This window comes from Rhinolophus hipposideros (assembly GCF_964194185.1).
Source record: "Rhinolophus hipposideros genome assembly, chromosome: 23".
Taxonomy (NCBI): Eukaryota; Metazoa; Chordata; class Mammalia; order Chiroptera; family Rhinolophidae; genus Rhinolophus; species Rhinolophus hipposideros.
Genome location: NC_138069.1, coordinates 21036904 through 21058573, shown reverse-complemented (window position 1 = coordinate 21058573; position 21670 = coordinate 21036904). Strand labels below are relative to the sequence as shown.

General features: G+C 40.9%; 1 protein-coding gene across 1 annotated transcript in view; it reads right to left on the bottom strand.

Annotated features, from left to right (window-relative positions):
- The window catches only part of STK32A (serine/threonine kinase 32A), a 98960-nt gene that overhangs the window by 26104 nt on the left and 51186 nt on the right, over positions 1-21670 (bottom strand). Inside the window, exons 6-7 of the mRNA XM_081035748.1 lie at positions 7972-8009; positions 1808-1897 (exon numbers count right to left, since the gene is read on the bottom strand). Coding sequence (XP_080891874.1) covers positions 1808-1897; positions 7972-8009 — 128 coding nt within the window. The remainder of the gene's footprint in view (positions 1-1807; positions 1898-7971; positions 8010-21670) is intronic.

Genomic DNA, 21670 nt, shown 5'->3' with positions numbered 1-21670 from the left:
CTGCTTTAAGCGTCTCAAGTAACTCGGGTAAAAGCGTGTCGTTTTTATTCTTCTCTCATCTGCAACCAACTATGCAGTGTCTACCCACCTTTTCTGCTGAGTATTGGCTCTCTTGGTGATAGCTTAGTCTGTTGCCTAATAAATTTTAATCACTTTTGCTTATGAAAATATTTTCTCTAGATAACTCTAAAATCCAGTCCTGTGAATTTGAAAATCTCATATCTGATTCAAATCTCCCTGACACCACTAGCCTGGATTTGCTTTGGTGTAGAGATGGACAACAATCTGGTTCTCACCTCCTGCTCCTTTTCCAAGAGAGTACCATTTGTTTTAGAACACGGAAGAGGAAGTGCAGGGGCGGAGGGAGCCTAACACATATGCCCTGCCTGCCCCTGCCCTGGGATGATCTCTCTTCCATTGCTTCTAATAGTTGACAGAGCTCATGGTCTGCTGCAGAGGTGTGCAACCCTGATTGCACAGCAGAATCACCTAAAGAGCTTTTGCACCACTCTATGCTTGGGGGTCACTTCCAGAGACTCTGACACAGTTGGGCTCTGTTGGGATTGGTGGTGTCTCCAGTAAGCCTTGCTGACAGGAACCTCCTTCCCTCCCAGGCTATACACCCTGGACACTGGAGGAGCCGTTGTGAAGGTGGACCACATCCTCAGGCTAATGCCCCCCTCCACACCACACACACACACACACCACCACCCTCCCCACCCCCCGCTGCCTATCTGCCTCCTACTGTAATAGTTCCCAGAAAGACTTGACTCCAAACTCATCAACACACCATGGCTAACTCAGGAACCAGTACCTAAACAGACATCAACTAGGAATGGAATGCCAGGCACCTCATCTCACGTTTATGTCCAGACTTTACAGATAATTCTGAGATGTGACTCACCTGCTTTAGGAGCAGCAGGGAGAGGAGAGGAAGAACTCCCTCATCCTGAATACTGTCTGTCCCCAAAGGGCAATAGCTCTCCCTTTATATTTCTGGGGGTGTTTGGGGATAGGACTACTTATGCTGGAGTTGAGTCTGCCCAGAGATGGCTGCCTCCAACAGCAAAATGTAGAATTTGTATTAATTTGTGACTGTTAACACAATTAAATATGAGACCTTATTGATAATTTTGGCACCTAACCCCTACCCTTTCGATATCTTTTGGTTAAGTTTTAAATCTTCAGGCAAAACCCAGTGCCTCATGTTTTAAAAAGGAGATCCCATAGGATGGTTTTGATAAAACAAAAATTAAAATTGTAATTAGAAAGTACTTTGTGAACAGCCCTCTGCATATAACACAGTATTCTGTAAATTATAGTTATGATAATACTTATCTTCTCTATTTGATTCTTTTTCTTTTTTTAACTCCTCTCACTGGAAAGTAAGTTCCATGGGCTGGAGACTGTTTTGCTCACTACAAGTCACCAGCCCCTGACACAGTGCCAAGCACACAGAGGCAATTAGTCGGTATTTATTGAAATAATATCCTTTGTTAGAAAGTGGGTAGAAGCTATCCTAAGTAACTCACAAAATGATATTTTCAAAAATGTATCTATGGTCCTCCTGAATCTACATCAGATGGGGTGCTTGCTAAATGAAGAATCCTGAGGCTCCCCTCAGACCCGTGAAATCACAAGCTTTCCATGTAAAGTCGGGGGAGGGAGGACTTGGCCCTGTCATTTCTTGCTGCAAATCCCTACAGATGATTGGACCCTGTAAATGGTGCCTAAAGGAATGGTGCCTAAAGGAATGGACCACAAAAGCGTTGCTCTTAGTCACGCCCACCCTTCCCGACGCCCATACCCATGTAAGGCTTGGTGCCAGCCATGGTGGTGATGCACGTCTCCCTGGGCAGCATCGCGGCGATGTTGAAATCTGTGATGTGCACGTGCCCTGGTGGGAGAGATGTACCACAGAGAACGTTAAGTCCATTCCACCCAGCGGCACACCCATGCTGCTAACTGAAAGCATCTGGAGGCTTCGTCTGTAAATTCTTGTATGCATTTGGGTGCTGGCAGTAAAAGCTCAGGTATTCTGTCCTCAAGACCAAGATGGTCTTCAACCAGCAACCTTCCTGCAGCCGGAACATGATATGCAAAGGTAAGTGTCCGATTGTAAACCTGTAGTTCAACCTCGGAAAGTTTTAACTTTGGGGGTAAGAGCTCAATGCTTTATAATTCTACTTAGGCAGTTATTGTCCCCAACATTTTAAGTTGGTATAAGCTATGAGTACCGAGAGGGAGATAGCCAACAGCTATTCAAAATATCCAATTTCCCAGAGTCTCTTAGGATTTTGTTTTTAAGAGACAAATACTGTTACTACAAGGCCGACGTGAATGCGGATACAGCAGGTCCTCAAATAACGTTGTGTCATTCAAGATTGTTTTGTTATACTGTCGATGAGAAAAATGGATTCCCAGCAGAGGCCACTGTCTGTGTGGAGTTTGTACTTTCCCCCATGTCTGCACGGGTTTCCTCCCACATCCCAAAGATGGGCACGTGAGGTGAACTGGCATGTCTGCGTTGTCCCTTTCTGAGTGACTGGACATGGGTGTGTGTGAGTAGCTCTGTGATGGAGAAACATCCTGTCCAGGGTGGGTTCCCACCTTGCACCTTGAGCTGCTGGGAGGCGCTCCCACCAGCGTAACCCTGAACTGGAATACAGTTTGGAAAATCATTGTCTTCCTTATTTTTATTAATCTTTCTTAAATGTATAGAGAGCTCACAGGTATTTCAATATTTAATATTAGAAATGTTTTGGGTCTTAGAAGGTGGGTGATGTTTTTGTGACCAGAAATAAGCCATAGGACCTCAGCTCTCGTTTATAGCAATTAGCCTAGAGCAAAATTGGTTTATTTACATGTTTCATTTTAAAGTTTCAGTTTCCCAGAATCTATTATTGGTGTTAAGTGAGGACATACTCTGTTTGTTTGCTAAGAAAGAGTCCTTTTGTCTTCATGTTTTTTTTTTGAAATATCATTAGTTTTTGTCTGATAGGTCAGGTTGTCCCCTGTTGATCCCCAACAAAATATCTCATCAAGGGAAAGCAGGGGAAAATGTCAAGTTTTATTTATAAAGAGGTTGTATAAAGAGTCTTAAACTGGGCGCCCAGAGACCTGGGTCCTACCCCGAACTGTGCCCCTAACACATCATAGATTTTAAGTCTCATTCCTGTATTGAACCCCAGGTCCCCTTTATTTTTTTTAAAGGAATGGGTAGACTAGTTGATATCTAAAATCTCTCTCAGCTCTAACACTCGTGGCATTGAAGTGTGGATCTAACACTTAAGTTCAGCAGGGAGCACACCCTACAAAGTGTACTAGGGCCCTTGCACTTACAGTGAGGAGGAGGAAAGGGGCAGTACCAGCTCAGGCAGACAAGCTGGTTACGTTAGCTGTTGGCATGAAAGTCATATGCGTCCAGGGGATCATGAAGTGTTGGCATTTCCATTTACATGCTTCTGTGGTTTGGATGAGATAGGGCTGTAATTGGAGGCGATGTCATCTGGTTCTTCTTCCATGTCCCACAGCCCACACTCCCCCTGCCAAACTTCAATATCTACTTTGATAGCATCTAGTCTGCTGCTAAAGATAGTCTCACTGCCTTTATTGCCAGGGTTTGTTTTGTGCCCAAAGGGTTTTGTGTTTGTTTATCTGATGACATTTTAATAAAGTAAAAGCAGCACTAACCTAGCTAAAAGTGAATGTTTTCTTGCTTGAATGGTACCAACTGATGATTTAGGTAACTCACCCTATCATAGCATATAGGTGGGCTCAGATTTTTCTTTCTCTCTCCCATGGGTCATGCTCAAGGCACTAGATCGGTGGTTCGCAAGATTTGGTACAAAATCGATGAGCCGGGAGATAATGAGGTGAAGGGCCGATTTTCTGGGGTCAGACAACTTGGCTTCAAGTCCAGGTTCTATTGCTAACTAGCTGCGTTACCTTAAGAAGGTTGACTTATCCTCTATGTAAAATTGGAATAATAGTCTTCTCATGTGGTTGTTAGGAAGATCGAATGAAATAATGACTGGAAGACAGCTCAGCATCTGGCAGTTAGTGAGTGTTCAATTGTTTCTGTTTGTCATGATCAGAAACTCCAGTGTTACAGAGGGATATATATTTAGGATTCTGCAAGGGAGAAGCTGTTAAGGTAGTGGGCTTAGTTGTTCCCCACACCCCCACAGATTGACTTTTTACCTTTCTCTGTTCCCTGTGACTAGTGATATGAAGAAATCTAAATTATAGATGATGCTGTAATTGTCATTTTTCTCAGATATATTACACAGACAGCATTGTTCCTCTGGTTATAACATTTATTTCCTGAATAATTTAAGAAAAACACAAGAATTTTAGACAATATGGAATTGATAGAATGGGATGGGGTACTTCAATTGGTAGGATATGAAAATATATATCAGGACACTGGGCTATGAGCCAGTCAAGATCTAATGCAATCTTAGGCTCTGAACTAGTGAGTGAGACATTTGGGAAGAACAGTAGCCGGTATGCTGTAAATTAAAAACATTTTTTTAAGTCAAATTCTGATGTACAAGGAATGTTCATTCATGCTGTGGCAAGATTCCTCATTTCATGAAAGGATTTAGCTCCTTTAAATATCAGTCTTTTCTGATGAATGTGAACCAATATGAATCAAGTAAAACAAAGTTTCTGCCTGTCGCTGAATGGTGCTGAATGAAATATAAGCAATGTAGTGTGATTCACAGTTCACGGAGAGGAACGGGCACAGGAGGCAGATAGGAAATAGGCACTTTCCTTCACAGTTGCTAAAATTCCCATGGAAGAGGGGCCTGTGATGGCCCATCAGGGGTGAAATACTATAAATGTGGATGGAGACGATAAAAGAGGGTTTCAGGTATGAGACATGGAAAATCACAGCAGAAGGCCCTCTGGAAGGCAGGCATTGGTTTGTGGCGCAGTAGAGTCTCACAAGAGCGGCTCTACATAATGAGCTCAGGGTGGTGGGGGACAAGGGATTTATTCACCAAAAAGTGGTCCCTGAGCAATGCCTAAAAACTTTAGTTTTTCAGAATCTGGATAAACAGAAAGTAAATAACCTTGAAAATTATTTTCTCCAAAAAACCAAAGATTATTTTCTCCAGAAAGGGATCCCAGGACAATGTTTAGAGAACAGCTCCCAGTCTTTGTTGTTTATTTGCTTGCTTTTACCCGTTCACATATCCAGTCCTTCCCAAAGCAATGTTTCTCTTATTAACTGCAGTCAGTCTCTTATTAACTGCAGAATATAATACAGAAAATCCCTATCTTAATTCATTGTCTAAACCCCAAAACTCGAGGTTGAAAGGGGCCATTGTAACCAGTACACCAGATAACAGGTGTAGTTGGAACTCTCCCACCGGTCAACTGGAATCACTGCTCATAGTCCCAGAGCAACTAACTAGCTCCAGTCCCGCCAAGAATAAATGCCCTGAAAAGCAGGGTTACCTCCCTGCACACATAAAGGAAAGCAGAATGGGCGATTGACAATGTATCTGAGGTTAGGGTTCAACAAAATTGTTTAAACATAAGACCTAACAAGTAGACACCCAGAACCTTTGGTGTAACCCTTCTGGAATCGAAATGATTCTTTAGTAGAGACAGGTAGATACCCATCATTCACTGACTTTGATATAGACAAAGGTTCATAAGACAAAGTGAAGTGATCTAAGCTTCCTTCCCTAGGGGAGAAAGCCCCTACTACCTCATGAATCATACTGATATTTAACTTTTATTGAGTGATTTCCTTCTGGCAGACATTGCAATCTGTACTTTATAAATAGTATGTCAGTTAGTCCTTAACAGTGACACTAAAAAGTAAGTACTCTTTTGGTCCCTGAAGAAATGAAGGTGCAAAGAAAGTTTAGGTAACCTGTTGCCCTTCTCAGAGCTGGTGAGAGGGTCAAATGGGTTTTGAACTCAGGTGATCTGGCTCTAGAATCCATGCTCTTAACTATACTGTTACACAGTCTTTCACAAGGGTAGCCTCTAAGGGTGGTTAAATGTGAAGAGTAATTTATTTCTGGACCTTTCTCCTAATCTACAGTTACCAAGCTGACAAGACCACGAGGGGGAAAAAGAGGTTGAAAGAGAGAGAACAGAACAGACTCGTGGTAGAAATAAGATGAAACCATGTTTGAAATCCGAGATTAAAACACTGTTCTTTGAAACAGAAGGTAAACCTTGGACGGGTTTTAGTTGTCAGGATCTGTATGTCTCCATTCAGGGCCTCAACAAATGGCAGAGCAATATATTGTGCACAAAGGCACCCGGGGTTGGTGGGGACAGAACACCAACCTGGGTTCTATTTGACCAGCCAGCCATGCACCTTTGTAAGGCTGTGGTGGGCCGATGGAGCACCTTGTCCTAAATGGTGCAAAGTTGGCCTCTGTAGGTTTGGGGAGGCCCTCTCCACAATTGTGGGGAGGCCCCAGAGAGTTTATTTGTGCCAGGGTGAGAGAGGATCTTCCTTCCTGTTTAAGGCAGGGATAGCTGGTGTAATTATGGAAGTCACCTTCATGCTACCGTGTTTCCCCGAAAATAAGACCTGGCTAGACCATCAGCTCCAATGCGTCTTTTGGAGTAAAAATTAATGTAACATCTGGTATTATATATCATATCATATATCATATCATATCATATCATATATTATACCTGGTCTTATGTTATAATAAAATAAGACCGTATTTTAATTTTTGCTCCAAAAGATTCATTAGAGCTGATGGTCCGGCTAGGTCTTATTTTCGGGGAAACACAGTAAGTCTCACCATTATTCACATTTCTGAAATTCAGAGAATTTGTTAAGTCTCACCATTATTCACATTTCTGAAATTCAGAGAATCTGTTCCCAAATGTCACAGCAGTAAAAGAAAGAAAGAAACAAAGTGTTGAAAGAAAGTGGAAAAATCTTTTTAGACAGTCTATCAATAAATAATGACCCTGAGCTTTGAAATTAGAGGTCATATGCCAAAGCGTTTCTTAGCCCTCTGAGCCCAGGTGGGGTCTGGCAAATAAGGTTTAAAATGCAACTAGGTAAATAAATAATGAGCAATGGATGGTACTTAGAGTTTCGGTCCTACTTGCAAATCCCTTGTGTTAAAGTCAAATGAATAAGGAGCTTGGCAGATTCACTATTCATCTAGCAGCTCTCTAAAAACAAGGATCTTATTGCCACTGTAACATTTATAACTGGCAGACTGTGTGTACCACAGGTCTACTCTGATGTACCAATAAATCCAAATGTACATGAAAATAAGTATAAGGAAACAGTTAGACACATTTAATCATTGCTGGCAAAAGCTTGTTATATAGGATATCTTTAATCAGGGTTTCTTGAACTTCAGGCATTCACTTTGCACTTTCATGGTTCTTGCCATGTCACGTTCATCTCTGGGTATCTCATAAACTGTCACCTCCTTTGTATTTTTCTTTGTCTGATTTCTTAAGCTGAAAGCGTCTTTGGACAGAAAACTTGATATCTCTTCTGCAAATGTAAAACCAATTTGCCCTCCTAAGAAGGAAAGCATAAAAGTAGACACAAAGAGAACAAATAGTGTTGCAAATTTCTAGGGAGATACTGCCTGCCAAATGCTCAAAGCTTGAGGCCTGTTCTGTCTTTATGGGGAAAAAAAGGGGAGATGATTGTTATAAAGCTATTAGGGCAAACCAGCACCAAAAAACCTGATTTTCTTAAATCAGCAGGAGTGGAAAGAAACTGAAGAGCGAATGACTTTCTTATTCTGTAAATTCAACGTTAATTAAGGGTGTATCGGTGTACTGTGCCATTGCTATAAATCCTAGAGCTTTCCCCTGTTGTCCCATCCACTTATACAATGGAGTTCGTACGTATGACTCAACTGAATCAAGCGAGATACCTTTCCCCCGTGTAAGGGATAATCAATTTTGTTCTATATGCAAGTCATGTTGGTTGCAAACAACTCGTTTACTTACCATGTTCATCAAGCAAAATATTGTCAGGCTTCATATCCCTAGGGGGGTAAAAAGAAAAGAGGAAGTTGCTCATAATAAAAACAAACACACAAACAGAACCAAAGGGTAAAGAGGAAAATGCTGAAGAGTGCTAAGTAGGGTTGAAACAGTGTACTCGGCTCTTACCACAGTTTCATTCAGTTCTCACAGTGAATCTATGAGATGGTTACCCCCAATTTCTAGATCAGAAAACTGAGGCTTAAAGAAGTTAAGTAACTTAGCCCAAGGTCACAGCTAGTCAATGGAAGAATGGGACTCTGAACCTAGTTCGGTCTCATTCAAAAGCTTAGACTCTTAATTTCTAAAGCATATGATATGGTAGCATGTAAGTATTGCTCCATAGGGTCATATGGGGCATTTAAACTGTCATAAGATAGGATTATTAATTATCGTTTTCATCTGTGTAGGTCTGGAATAAATGTAAAAACTCTATAAAATAAGTAAAAAAGGTCTATAATGTGATTAGATCTTAAACTTGCAGAGAATAGAATTGTTTTTTAGGATGATACTATAATTCTCTACTTAATAAATTTTATCCCTAGGGTAGTTGATCAAAAATTTGCACTAGCCTTCCATGCTTTGGCAGGATACTTAAATCTGTAGGAGGGAGCAAAATCTACCCTCTTCCAATGACGGGAGTAGTTGATGGTAAATACTTAGAGGAACGGCCTATAGAGTTTTCAAAATTCTCCTGAAACAAACATTATTGTAAGCAGTGCTCCTCTGTCAGAGAACAGCCTTGTTGTTTAAAACAGCTCTCACTCCTCCACCCTCAGGTATTTACTACCCTTCCTTAATGTACCATTAAAGCCAGTCAACCTAAATTCACAGAAGCCATTAGGGAAGAAACTCTGAAATCGGTTTTGGGAACGCATTTTCAGCTTAGTCAAGTGGCTTTTATGTCCCTTGAATAAGGTGACCTTAGTCTTTGACGTACCAAGATGATAAAGGTCCTCTTTTCTTCAAAATACTAATGAATAACAAGCCCCTTACCTACACATAGAACTTAGTATATGCCACACACAGCATGCAGGTGCGTGGGTCATCTCATGAACTTTGAGTCTCTTCTCATTTAGTTTGTTAGGTTCTTAAAGTGAATTCTGGATTCATAAGTGATCATCTTTAGCTGTGGCACTTTTTCTCTGGTGCTGAGTACAATTTGCTAAAAAGAGAATAACGGGTTTTCGAATTGCATGTTTCTATGCCTACACTCTTTCTCAATATTGCAGGTTCCACCTTTTGATTGATGCCATTATTTCAAGAGTTATCAAATCCAAACTCATTCATATGGAATAAAGGCCCTTTCATAATTGGCTCTTGAGCTCCAGCCACATGGAAGCACATAGAGTCCCCTAAATGCACTTTGTATCCCCTCATCTTCTGCTGCTCCTTTGCCTGAATCAGAGCCCTCTCACCACTGCCCCCAGATTCATCCCTCAGCTTTTATCTCAGATGCCACTTCCTGCAGGTAGTCTTCCATGATTTCCCAATTCTGAGTCAACGGCCCCTCTGTGTGCTCTGCAGGGTATACTTCTTCCGTCATACCAGTTATTACACTTATATATTTATTTTTTCTCCTTCTGGATCATGATCTCCTTGATGTCAGGAATGGTTTCTAGAGTAATGTCATGCTCCATCACATAGGCTTGCAGTGCCTGGTGGGAAGTAAATGAATAACTAAATGACACCAGTGCACCATTTCTAGTGCACTCAAAGCTAATCCTAACAATATCTACCAGAGCACTGTAGCGCACTACCAAACAATCTACAGATGAAAGCTTGAGGTAAACCAGGTGTTAGGCTCTTACTGTCTCTTTGAGACCTACACCCACTGAGCATCAGTTAGTGTTTGCCAGGCAAGGAGGAGGGCCTTACGGGCTCTGCCAGGAAAGAAGAGACCTGGGTGTGGCAAGATCAGCATAATGATTTCGTGGCTAGAATTTATGAGAGCTCGCTGGGGAAAATGAATTGCTGTGGGTTTGATACTTTACGAGCTTTCTATAAATCCCTACGTATCATTTTCTTATTTATTAAAGCCACATATCATTATACCCACGACTTACCCCAGAAAGTACCTTGATGCTTACAGAAGAATACAAAGATCAGAGAGGTAACAATTAGTTTCATGTGACACCTCTTATTTCAATCTTAAGTTCATCAAATATTTATCTACTTTGATAAGTCACTGTGCTAGGACCCAGGAAATATAAAGACAAATGAGGATGGAGGGAATAATAAGAAAGGTTCATAAGGGACCATGCCAAAAAAGGTTTAGAATGGTGATGTGGAATGTATACTACTAAATTCAGAAATGGAATATAAGGAAAACCTACGACAATTATAAAAGAAAATGTGGACTTTTAGTATAAAAATAAAGTATGCAGGAATAGATTCTAAGTACATAGTTTATCCAAAATGTGATAAGGTAACTTATAAGTCACCATAGGGTAAACTGCAGTATAACATTTTTTACCCAGTGTGCTACATAAAAATTTCTGCTAGAAAAAGTTGAGATTTTCTAGAAATTTAGGACCACTTCTTTATCTTTTCAGTTTTCTCAAATAATACAAACTATGAAATGACTTGTGCTAAAATGTTTCTTTCATTTAAGGCAATCTATAATATGGTTTGACTCAGTGGTCACCAAACCTGGGTATGTTCAATCTGATTTTAAAATAGGAACCTCTTAAAAGCTGATCTATGCATGTGAAAGTGTTGGACAAATTATTCGGTTAAGTTATATAGGGAGGTCTCTTACAACCTAGATATCATTAGCAGGTAGCTAATGAATTCCCGCTCACTGTTGTTTACCATTACTTGGTGATTACAATGTCAGTGTGGACGGTACTAATACCTTGGCGTCTCACCTCCCTGACTTTCCTCCAATGTTTTCATCTATCCCATCCAATTGTTTCCTTACCCCCATTCCCTTAATCATCCCTTTGTCATTACTCCAGCCAACCCACCCCCCACCAGCATGACCTTCTACTCAATACAATTACCAAACTGGCATATCTAACACACCGAGACCACTGCATTCACAGAGAAAGGACATCTTTTCTGTATTGTTTAGTGCTGTAGCTTTCAGGCTTTACAGAAGTGCCCAGAACAAAGGAAGTGCTGAAGTATGAGCAAATATTTGTGACAAAAATGAGTGAAGCTGGTTCCTTGGCTTCTCAAACTTCTGGATTGACCATCCCCAAATTCTATAGTCCCCCCTTGAAATCGTAGGCTCAAACTGTGCGGAAATCACTTCTTCATTATTCTCACTTTAATGTACAGTCACCCACTTACTAAAAATGATCAATTATTTTTTAGTTGGCAAATAGTAAATACATCTGGCAGAGACAGAGAGTTGTTTTGGTTTGATTTGTTTTTTTCTTTTGGTTAGTGTTCTTTTGTTTTTGCTCTTTTCTTTTCTTGGGGAAAAAAGAAATACATGACTTACTATTCCAGAAGTTTGAATGAATTCTATAGAAATCCTTCACAGCACCTTGATTTGATAAAACAGGAAAGGCCATGGCCTCCTGGGTCAATTGATTCCTATGAGGGGAATTAGGAATAGCAGTGTGCAAATGCAGTTCTCCCTGGGGTAGGGTCCAAGGCGGAACTGATACAGCTGCTGTTCTCACTTGAATGACTTTACAAGACATTAGCAGAACTTAATAGTCTAATTACATCCTTTCACTGCGTCTACCCTGGAATCAAGTTGCTCACCCTGCAACCGGATATGGGTATTGTGAGAACGGAGAACAAGAAAATCAGTGTATCCAAACCAAAATCAACATCTTCAGTGTCCCACAGCTTTCTGACAGGTCCACAGTTTAGGTTTAATTCTTTGTTACATAGTGTTCTAGATTGGGTCCTCTCCAAATTCTGAGAGGGAAAAAAAATATTACACATATAATTCTATAGTAGATTACTTAGGCTGTCACACAAAGGCTAGTGGTCCCATAAACAGATCTATGAGTGTTAAGAAAAGAGTGGGGTGAGGGTGGGAGAGTGTGAGGTGCAATTATTTAAGTAAAAACACATAGTTTGGAAAAGGAGGCAGAAGCTGTCAGGATTGGATTATTATAAACCAGGTATCATCCTCCATCTCTTTCTTACCAACTGGATTCTTCTCTTTTTTAAAAAAATTGAGATATAATTGACATATAACATTGTATTATTTAAGATGTACACCATAATGATTCTGCATTTGTATATATTTTGAAATGATCACCACAATAAGCCTAGTTAATATCCATCACCATATATAGTTACACCATATATAGTTCTTGTGATGAGAACTTTTAATATTTATTCTCTTAGCAACTTTCTGGCTGCTTCTTTGGTGTTTTTGTTAGACTCCAGCATTTTCCACAGTTTGTTCAAAGGAATGTGAGTTACAGAAGCTGTTACAAGGAAATTAAGTAAAGGGACTGAGGGATTTCAGGCATTGCAGTAAATATTGCCTGTATGTCTATCTAATTATATGATATAAAAATTAGATTCACTATTGATTTAAGTAATTGATTAAAATATAAAAAGGATATAATATATATACATAATTACATATTTGCATATTCATTTTAGGTATAACTGGCTTTTCATGGATAGCTTTGCTTTTCATTTGTCATGCCAATATACTAGATCTGATTCCATTACGTATCAATAAGTAAGGAGATGAGGGCAGTGATTTTGACACCAGGAAAATGTCATACAGTATCCCTTTGTGAATTATGCATCATTTCTCTACGTGTCACTCCAGATATCAGCACCCTCACCATGCCTTCCCTCTCTCAGGTGTCTTCTTCTCTCATGGCCTCTGAGTTTCTCCTCCATTGTCTGTAACAGTTTAGCTTATTTGCCCACTCAACAAAACAGAAGCTAGATTGTTAGATCCCCATCTCAGGTCTCACTCTGCTCCAGTCCGTACAGCCGGTAAGCAACTTATCAAGATAGTCACCCAACAAAGACATGTGTCTTTGGTAGTGTGACAAAGGGCGGTAGGGACCAGATGTTAGAGGACCGTGAAAAAAAGATTCAAATTCTTTGCTAAAGACCAGTTGAGGGAATTAAAAAGAGCCATTTAAATCAAGATGTGAGGAAGAACTTCTTGATAGTTATACATTCCAAATCAAGCCTGCACTACCTCAAAATTTAAAAATGCGACCTGGATGTTGTTACAGAGGCTGAACAGGCGGCGAATGAGGGGTGCAGCAGAGACCAGCGTGCTGAGCGGGCCTTTAAAACACCTTTGCGCCCCAACCCTCTGATTCACTGAAGCCTTCTTCTAAAGAAGGCTCCCTGAAGGCCAGCTCTCCTCACTGATTTAGCAGAGGAAAGCAGCAGGATACACATTCCACCGATACACACATGGTGACCTAAGGGCACAGACTTGCCCACAATCACACAGCACATAAAGGGCAGACATGGAATTTACATACCATGCTCTTTCCATCACTACTCACTTGTTTATCTTATAGAGCATGGCAACTCGATTCTAAACTCAGAATCTTTTTCATGGGCAGTGTCTGCCTGTGTTGATAAGGAGGGCCTCCATGATCAAGGAGAAAGAGGGCCAAGATTGATCGGCAGTTCCTGCCAGGGCCATAAGAAGAGGTGCTTGAGGAGGGTTGCTAACATTTTTTTCAACCTGCTGTACTTCCCGTGAGTAATGAGAATGGTTATGGCTACCATTGATTGTGCATGTTCCGGCAGGCATGTGACAGGCACTGGAGGGACAACATATCTTTTATTCCTCACAATAGCTCCATAACTTAGATATTACACCCATTTTTGCAGATGAAGAAGGGGTGGCTCAGAGAGTTTAAATTACAGCCATGCGCCATCTAATGACATTTTGGTAAACGATAGGCCACGTATGTGATGGTGGTCCCATAAGATTATACACATAGCCTAGGCATGCCGTAAGCTATACAATCTAGGTTTGTGTAAGTACACAACAAACCAATCGTCTGCTGACACATTTCTCAAAGCATATTCCCATGCTTAAGTGGCACATGACTGTACTTGTACAAGATTACATGACTAGTAATTGACAGAGCTGGGGTTGTGACGGAAGATTGTGAGATGCAATCTTAGTTAAATCTCAAATGTTTATATCTTACTTCTTTAAGGAGAGAGAATACTGTCCTCACATACCCAGGGACCTGGTTCAAATTGGTCTGCAGCAAGTTTAATTTGTTCTCATAGTTTCTGTTGTATGTTTGAAAATCATGTAGATTTGTACTTTTCTCTCCTTTAACATATCCATGTCTCCTTTAATGTAAAAGTAAAGTTTGACGTTTCTTGCTGTGGAGTAAATCTGTTTTTCCAAGATGGTGAATCACACTTATTCTGATGTTACAGATCCCCAACTGTACAGTTGTACAAACATTCCAGTTTGAGAAGTATGGCCGTATGCCATGATCCCAGTAATATTTTTAACCATCTTGCAGTCTTGGGAGGCGGAATGTTCATATAACAAGGCTTCCCTTCCACCTTGCAGTTTAGCATTAGTCGATGCTCATTCCTTACCATTATTTCCTTTAATCTGGATTCACACGGATACTAGAAACCTAGGTCACATTTATGCATTCTACCACTCAGGAGGCAGGGACACAGAACATTAAGGACCTGAACCAAATGACTCAGCTGCAGAGACCAGCCTGAACTCAGATCTCCTGGGTCCTTCCCTCAACCCCATTTCTTTACTGAGGTTTGCAGTAAAGAAATGTACTAGTTAGAGGGAGGGAAAGAGTCTATATAGTACCGGGAACTTAAAAGGGACAAGATCAGTTGTAGTGTGTTGATGGTAGAAGATAAACTGTTGTGAGAGGGTGTTTTTTTTTTTTTCAATTAAGTAAAGAAGAGGAGAATTCAATTAGAGCTGAAAAGGAATTTGCTCCATTTGAACATGAGAATTAAAAGTATCTTCTCTAGTAGTAGGAAAAATAAACTTGCCACTTGGAAAGTGAAACACATTGACTCTCCTAGGCACCAAGAGAATAAAAATAAAAAATGAAGCTGAAAGAACATCTGAATATTTCCAGAGCCAACTATGAGCCCATTGGCTTTTGGAAGATGAGAGGAGTTCGGTATCAGGCACGATGTCTGGCGGAAAAAAAAAACCCACAAAAAGTTACAGAATAAAACCACCTAGTGTACACCCTAGAATGTTTTGCTTTACTATCTTTTAAGGACTAGGAAATTATAATAAGGTACCAACATGGATTATGTATGATGTGCCAGAAACCATGCTAAATGTTTTACATGTATTATTTCGCTGAATCCACCCCAAACTCTAGAGGTATATTCTAGTACTATCCCAATTTTATAGGTAATGAGAATGAGTTCTACAGAAATGGGGCAACTTTCTAAGCCATGTAGCTCCCGACTGGTGGCCCCAGGATGTAAGCATGGGCTATGTAAATTCAGACCCTGGCTCTAATGCCTGCAAAGGAGACACGGTGATGGAACTGCAGGTGGCCATAAAGTCTAAAGCAGACAGAAGAAGGGGGCCAGCCAGGGCAGACCCGATGTCAAGGACAACAGCCCTGTAGGGAAAAAAAGAAATTGGGCGCAAGGCAAAGAAATGGAAGCTGACAAATGAGTTTTCTTGGCAGATTCTGTGGTCAAAGAGGGCTTGGGGAGGAACGTGTGAGTATTAGTTGCTTAAATGAGCAAAACTGAAGTGCGGAGATGGGGAGTTGGGGTTGGTATTAACTAGTGTGTTGGGTTGAAATGGGTCTTGTTACAAGCGATGGAAAACCTGACTTCATCGGCTTAAGCAAAGAGTGTGAGAATGCATACAGCAGCCTCTGACAGCTCCCAGCTGGGAGCTGCTCCATTGCAAAGACCGGGCTTTGTTGAACACCAACATTGGACAGGGTCACAACCATGTGAGCATGGAATCATATCTGAGCACAAAAGCAAGAGCGTGTGTTAACTGTAAAATGGTCTGTACACCCCCTGACCTGGATAGCGCAAGTGACGGAGGTGTCTTTACCAGTGACAACACTGACCCACTCCATTCCTCCCACCTCCTAGATAAAAACCATGCAAATGGTCAGCCATAGGATTGCCCCTTTCTGACGGCACCCAAATTGGAGGAAAATTATGATTCCTCAAACCTTCTCCAAATCACCTAACACAGCCCAAATCTTCTGCAAGCCCTTCCCCAAAACCTCTCCTGAGATGCCTCACAGTTTGCCATGGATATAATCTTCCTTTGGGAACAAATATCAACAAACTCAACTTTGTTGAACCACAGGTATGTTCCTGTGGCCATTGGCAGATGGGCACCAATAAGTGCTGTGATTTTCTCATAAACAGTCTGTGGGAGAACCAGGCAGTGCAGGGTCCATGCAGGGGTTCCACATCATCAAAGACCCAGTCTCGTTCTATCTTTTGGTCTGCTGTCTTAGCAATTTGGTTTGTTGTCTCATGGTCTCAGAATGGTTGCTCCAGCTCCAGACATCACATATGCGATGGGGCAGGAAGAAGCAGAGGAGGTCAGCACTAGTTGGATTTATAATGTTTTATTAGGGAAAGGGAAGTTTTTCCAAAGGCCCTTACAGTATAATCCCCCCTTGGGTCCCATTGGCCAAGGGTCCCCCCTTGGGTCCCATTGGTCATAGCCCACATTCAGGGAGACTGTGATGGGGGGGGGGAAGCAGGACTTTCATGACTGACTTAGGCCAGTCCTCCCCCAACATGGGACTGGGCATCTTGTTCACAAATTGGGGTTCTGTTACCAAGGAAAGAAAGCAAGGTGAATTTCAGCATCTCCTATAGCTAGGCAGTAAGGGGGCCTAAGTACAGAGCAGAAACGCTGGCACCAGATGACCTGGCATTGAATTCCAGCCTGGTTGCGTTTGACCCTGGCAGGTTAATTATTCTCCGTGTGCCTTACTTCGTCATTTATAAGATGGGAATGATTATATTGGTACTTACAGAGTTGCTATGAGAGTTAAATATGGTTAATACTTGTAAAGTAATTAGAAGAGTGCCTGATGGGCACTAACCGCCAAACAAGTGCTAGCTCTTCCTAGTAAAAGGAAACTATACCTGTGGTATAGTATCCTGTATCTTAAATATCATGGGCAGATATAGTATCTATCTATGTATCTACTTGCAGATAGTCCGGGGTGATGGTCAAAATATTTAATAACCAGAACAGCACAGTCATGGGCTAATTAGCATGGATGCTGACACTGGCACAGGAGCAGAACCCCGAGGATCCCCTGCTGCTGGGCCAGCAGGTAACACTTTAGCAGTTGGACCAATGGAAGTAGAGGGTGGGTGGGGGAGTAGAAGACAGGAGGTAGAGGGGGGCACGGAAGGGATTGTGGTAGCAAGGGAGCTCAGGCAGCAGCTCTTTACCAACCAATACACTGAAATACAAGTATTTCGGTATTTTTACAACTGGTATGGCCATGCCCGTATATGGACTAAACATGAGCCTTGTATATGCTATACTGTATTGTACTATGTAGTCTGTGTGTGTTTATGCATATATGTGTACATAGACACACCATCTCTATATATTTTTCTATGTACTAATATAGTCATGCAACCTAAAATTCATTATTATATACAAATATACATATAATGTAACATTACATACATGTAAACATTATAACATATATAACGAATATCTATATGTATATGCATTATATATACACATATGATGAGTTGCATGACTATATTAGAATATAGAATAAGGCTGGTAATCATCTCAAGCACAGATGGTTCTATCCAAACCCAGGGATTACTAGGTTATTTGGGAAGCAGTAGATCCTAGATATTAACAGTGTAGACTTTGGAGTCAGATGACTCAGGTTCAAATCTCAGCTCAGAACTTAGTAGTTGTGTGACCTTGGGCAGATTATAACCTTGTATAATGTACATCGTCTCTGCCTTCCATGTGCTTTGGGGAAACCCCTGACTTTAGGGGAGGGTTCTGTGACTCAGGCCTAAGCTAGTAAGAGTTATCCCATCCCACAGTCCCAGTTACTGGTTCAGGGATGGGCCGATGACCCAAATTAAGCCATTAAGTAGAAAGAAGAGTTAGGCTGTGGGCTTCTGAGGAAGAAGCTTCTTTGCTGTCCTGGGGTTTAAAGGACTTAACATGGAGTCCTGGGCTGTGGCCAACTTTCTTGCAACCACCTAGAAGAACAAGCTGAGGGTGCAGTGACCACATGGAGAGCAGAGAAGAGAATGAGGGAAACCAGGTAGCTGGTGACGCTGCTGAGGTGTTGAATGAAGATAACCTGTGAGTCTGGCAGACATCTGGTTTCCCAGTGTCCTAAGATAATAAATCCCCTTTACTGTTTAAACCCATGTCACTTAGGTTTTCTGTAGGGACCAAAAACATGTTTGGTAATATACTTCTGAGGTTCAGCCCCCAAAATCTATACACTGAGGACAATAATAGTGTCGCTTTATAGGGTTGTTGCGTAGATTTAGTGAAATGATGCATGTAAAACTCTTAGTATAGCATCTGGCACAGAGCAATTGTTCAACTTCACTTTCAGAAAACATTGAACAACTAGTGTCCAGTATAGGAAGAGCTAGATGGTGAGAAACTGATGATAAATTGAGAACGTTAAGTAATGAATAGTTGTTTTCAACTCCCACTGAACCATTTTCATGTACTAACGACAGATTTCACTTAATGCAACATGTGAAAATCCAGGAGAAGCTCTTTAAATGCTTTATTCCATATTATCCTCAAACAACTTTGTGACATAGGTACAATTATGATCCTTATTTCCTAGATGGGACCACTGAGGCACAGAGAGCATACTACTGTATGCTAGTGTTATCCAGTATTGTGGGCAGGGTCAGGACTCACTACCTCATGTTTACCTGACACCAGGAGTGATATTCAAATACTTCACAAGGCACAAACACTGACTAATTGGAACAGGGCACTGATCAGTAAAAATCCTGGAGGCCATTGATAAATGACCAGTAAGACGGTAGCAGTGGGTGACAAGTAAATAGGAGCTCTGTCTGATTCAAGGTCTTACTCATAGTTCTGCCCATTGGAGCTCTACTGAGGACAATTGTAAGGCTTTTTCTTGGTCTAATGTCTGGAATGGCTGATGGATCCCATTCTCCACCATTTCCATCTTTATTTTCTTACTACTCCCTGTGAATGCTGTACCCTTATCTCCAAGCTGATAACAAATGCAAATATGTCCTCCTTTCTGGCTGGCTCCATATTTTCACTGAAAAGCAGATAAGAAATAAGGTTGAGCTAGAGTATTGGCTTAAATAGGGTAAGATGGTCTAGCGTTGGTTCCAGCTTCCAGAACCACTCTCCTCCATTTCTCACATGTCCCAAACACAAAGGCCTCTGTTCTGCTCCAAGACATAACCACCTTAGAACTGCTTGTCCTGCAAGGGTTGGCTCCAATGCCACCTACTGCCCGGGTCTTCTTTGAGCACCATGCTAAGTAGCCTTCACCCCCAAACTTGTACTCTCTTAGATCCTGCTTCATTTCCCATAAAGCACTAAGCAGTCTGTAACTAGCACGGTTCTGTAAGAATTTGGTTCCTTGTTCCTTGTCTGGCTGCTCAACTACACTGTAAGCTCTAAGAGGACAGAAACCATGTGCCCAGTACATAAATAAGTGATCAATACTTGTGTTATAGGAATAAACCCGACAGAGTGACACTTACACTTTGTATTAAAGTGTGTACTAGGCAAAGTAAAATTTAATTTGGACCACGTCACAGCTTGCATATTAACGAAACTCTTAACCTTATAGAAATTATCAAAAGCTCAGAGCAGGCTAGTTAAATGTTAACCTGCACACAAGCAGTTCTTTGCTTTTTCTCTTCTGGGCTTTCTCAAATGGGTGGCCTTGTGTGAAAAGCACTGTTCAAAGCTCTTTTTGAGACTGCTTGATGCATAATACAAAGAAGGCAGATTCTCCAGTTTTCACAATGTGTAATTCATGCTCATTCATTATTCGTAGCTTGGGAGCAGGTGCTGAATAGAACATATCAACCTAATACCCTCATTACTTAACCGCTGTTTGTTTTTGAGGCTCCAGTGGCCCTTCTGCTGTGGGAGTTAGAAGAAGGGAACATTTGCAGGTTACCTCAGAGAAGATTTACCACAACAAAAAGATGACATTTTTTTTAACCTCTCCATAGAAAATGGTAGCCTGAAACCAAAATCTATTATATTATCCCACTGCAATAAACAGAAAATATTATCACTATTTAACTTCCCTTGTAGACATTTAAGAGCAAAACAAAACACCTTGGACCACAGAAATGTTATTAAAAAGCTACGGATAGCTGAAACAGTTCATCAAATTGAAAATACAAAAGTAAGCAAAGATAGCCTCTGGGCAAGATAAGACAGTTTACCACAAACTAAAGCTTAATGGACTTGACTGACTGCATATTCTCTTGAGTTACCCTAATTTTACAAACAATTCTAACAAGTTTTGTTATGCAGTCTCTCGTCCTATAATAATTCGAAGCAGCATATTAGGAGTGAGGAACAGAAGCTATTCTGAGAAACACCTGCTAAAGAAGGTAAGGTTGAAATCTTAGCAGCTAAGAGAACTATAAAAACATACTGTATTCGTTTGCTCGAGCTGCTACAACAAAGTAACACAAACTCAGTGACTCAAGAAAAACCCAGAAATATATTGTCTCAGTTCTGGAGGCTAGAAGTCCAAAATCAAGGTGAGCAGAGACCTGCTCCCCTTGTAAGCTATAGGTGGGAATTCTTTCTTATTCCTAGCTTCTGCTGGTTGGCTGGCAATCTTTGGCTTCCTTCCAGTCCTCCATATTCACATGTAGTTCTTCCTGCGTTTCTCCACATCAGCTCCCTCTGAGTATGTCTATCCCTGTGTCCAAATATCCTCTTTGAATAAGGATACCAGTTATTAAACTGGATTAGGGCTCAACCTAATGAAGTGTTTATTTGATTACCTCTGTAAACACTTTGTTTCCTAATAAGGTCACATTCTGAGACAGTGGGGGTTAGGACTTCAAAACATCAATTTTGGGGGGACACAACTAAATCTGTAATACTTACCAACTAAAAATATGGATCTAATGTTTGTTGCTATTGAGTAAAGAGCACTAAATAGCTCATCTGACCTTGAGGATGTCTAAAAGTGAAACTAAGGGAGCCTAATATGAAGAGATGGTCTTTGAATGAGATAATCCTATGTTTGTATCTAACCCTAGTATACTAACTGAATGCTACTGACCAAGTTACTTAACCCCATCATGGTATTATCGACTATAAAAATAATGGTATTTGCATAATAAGTTATAACTCTCCCTAACACATGAAGAAAATGACATGTGTATTTTGTAGTGTAAATTAAATGGTCAAAAAGTTGGTGAGCAGAAAGGAGTAAACATCTACAGGAATTAAAAAATACATCTTTCCAGATGACTCATTCCTATGGGCTTCAGAAAGCTGGGGTGTCACTGTGTTGGCAAGTTCCTTCATAAGGAGCTCAATTGTCACTCAGTGTTCATTGACTAAAATGATTAGCTGCAGAAAGATCTTATTTTTCCCTATGAATTATTTCAGGATAATAAAATGTGACTTCCAAGACAGTACAGTGTGTATGAGTCAGACAAAAAGGTGCAATCACAGCCTAGCAGATCTCTGCCTGTAACAAAC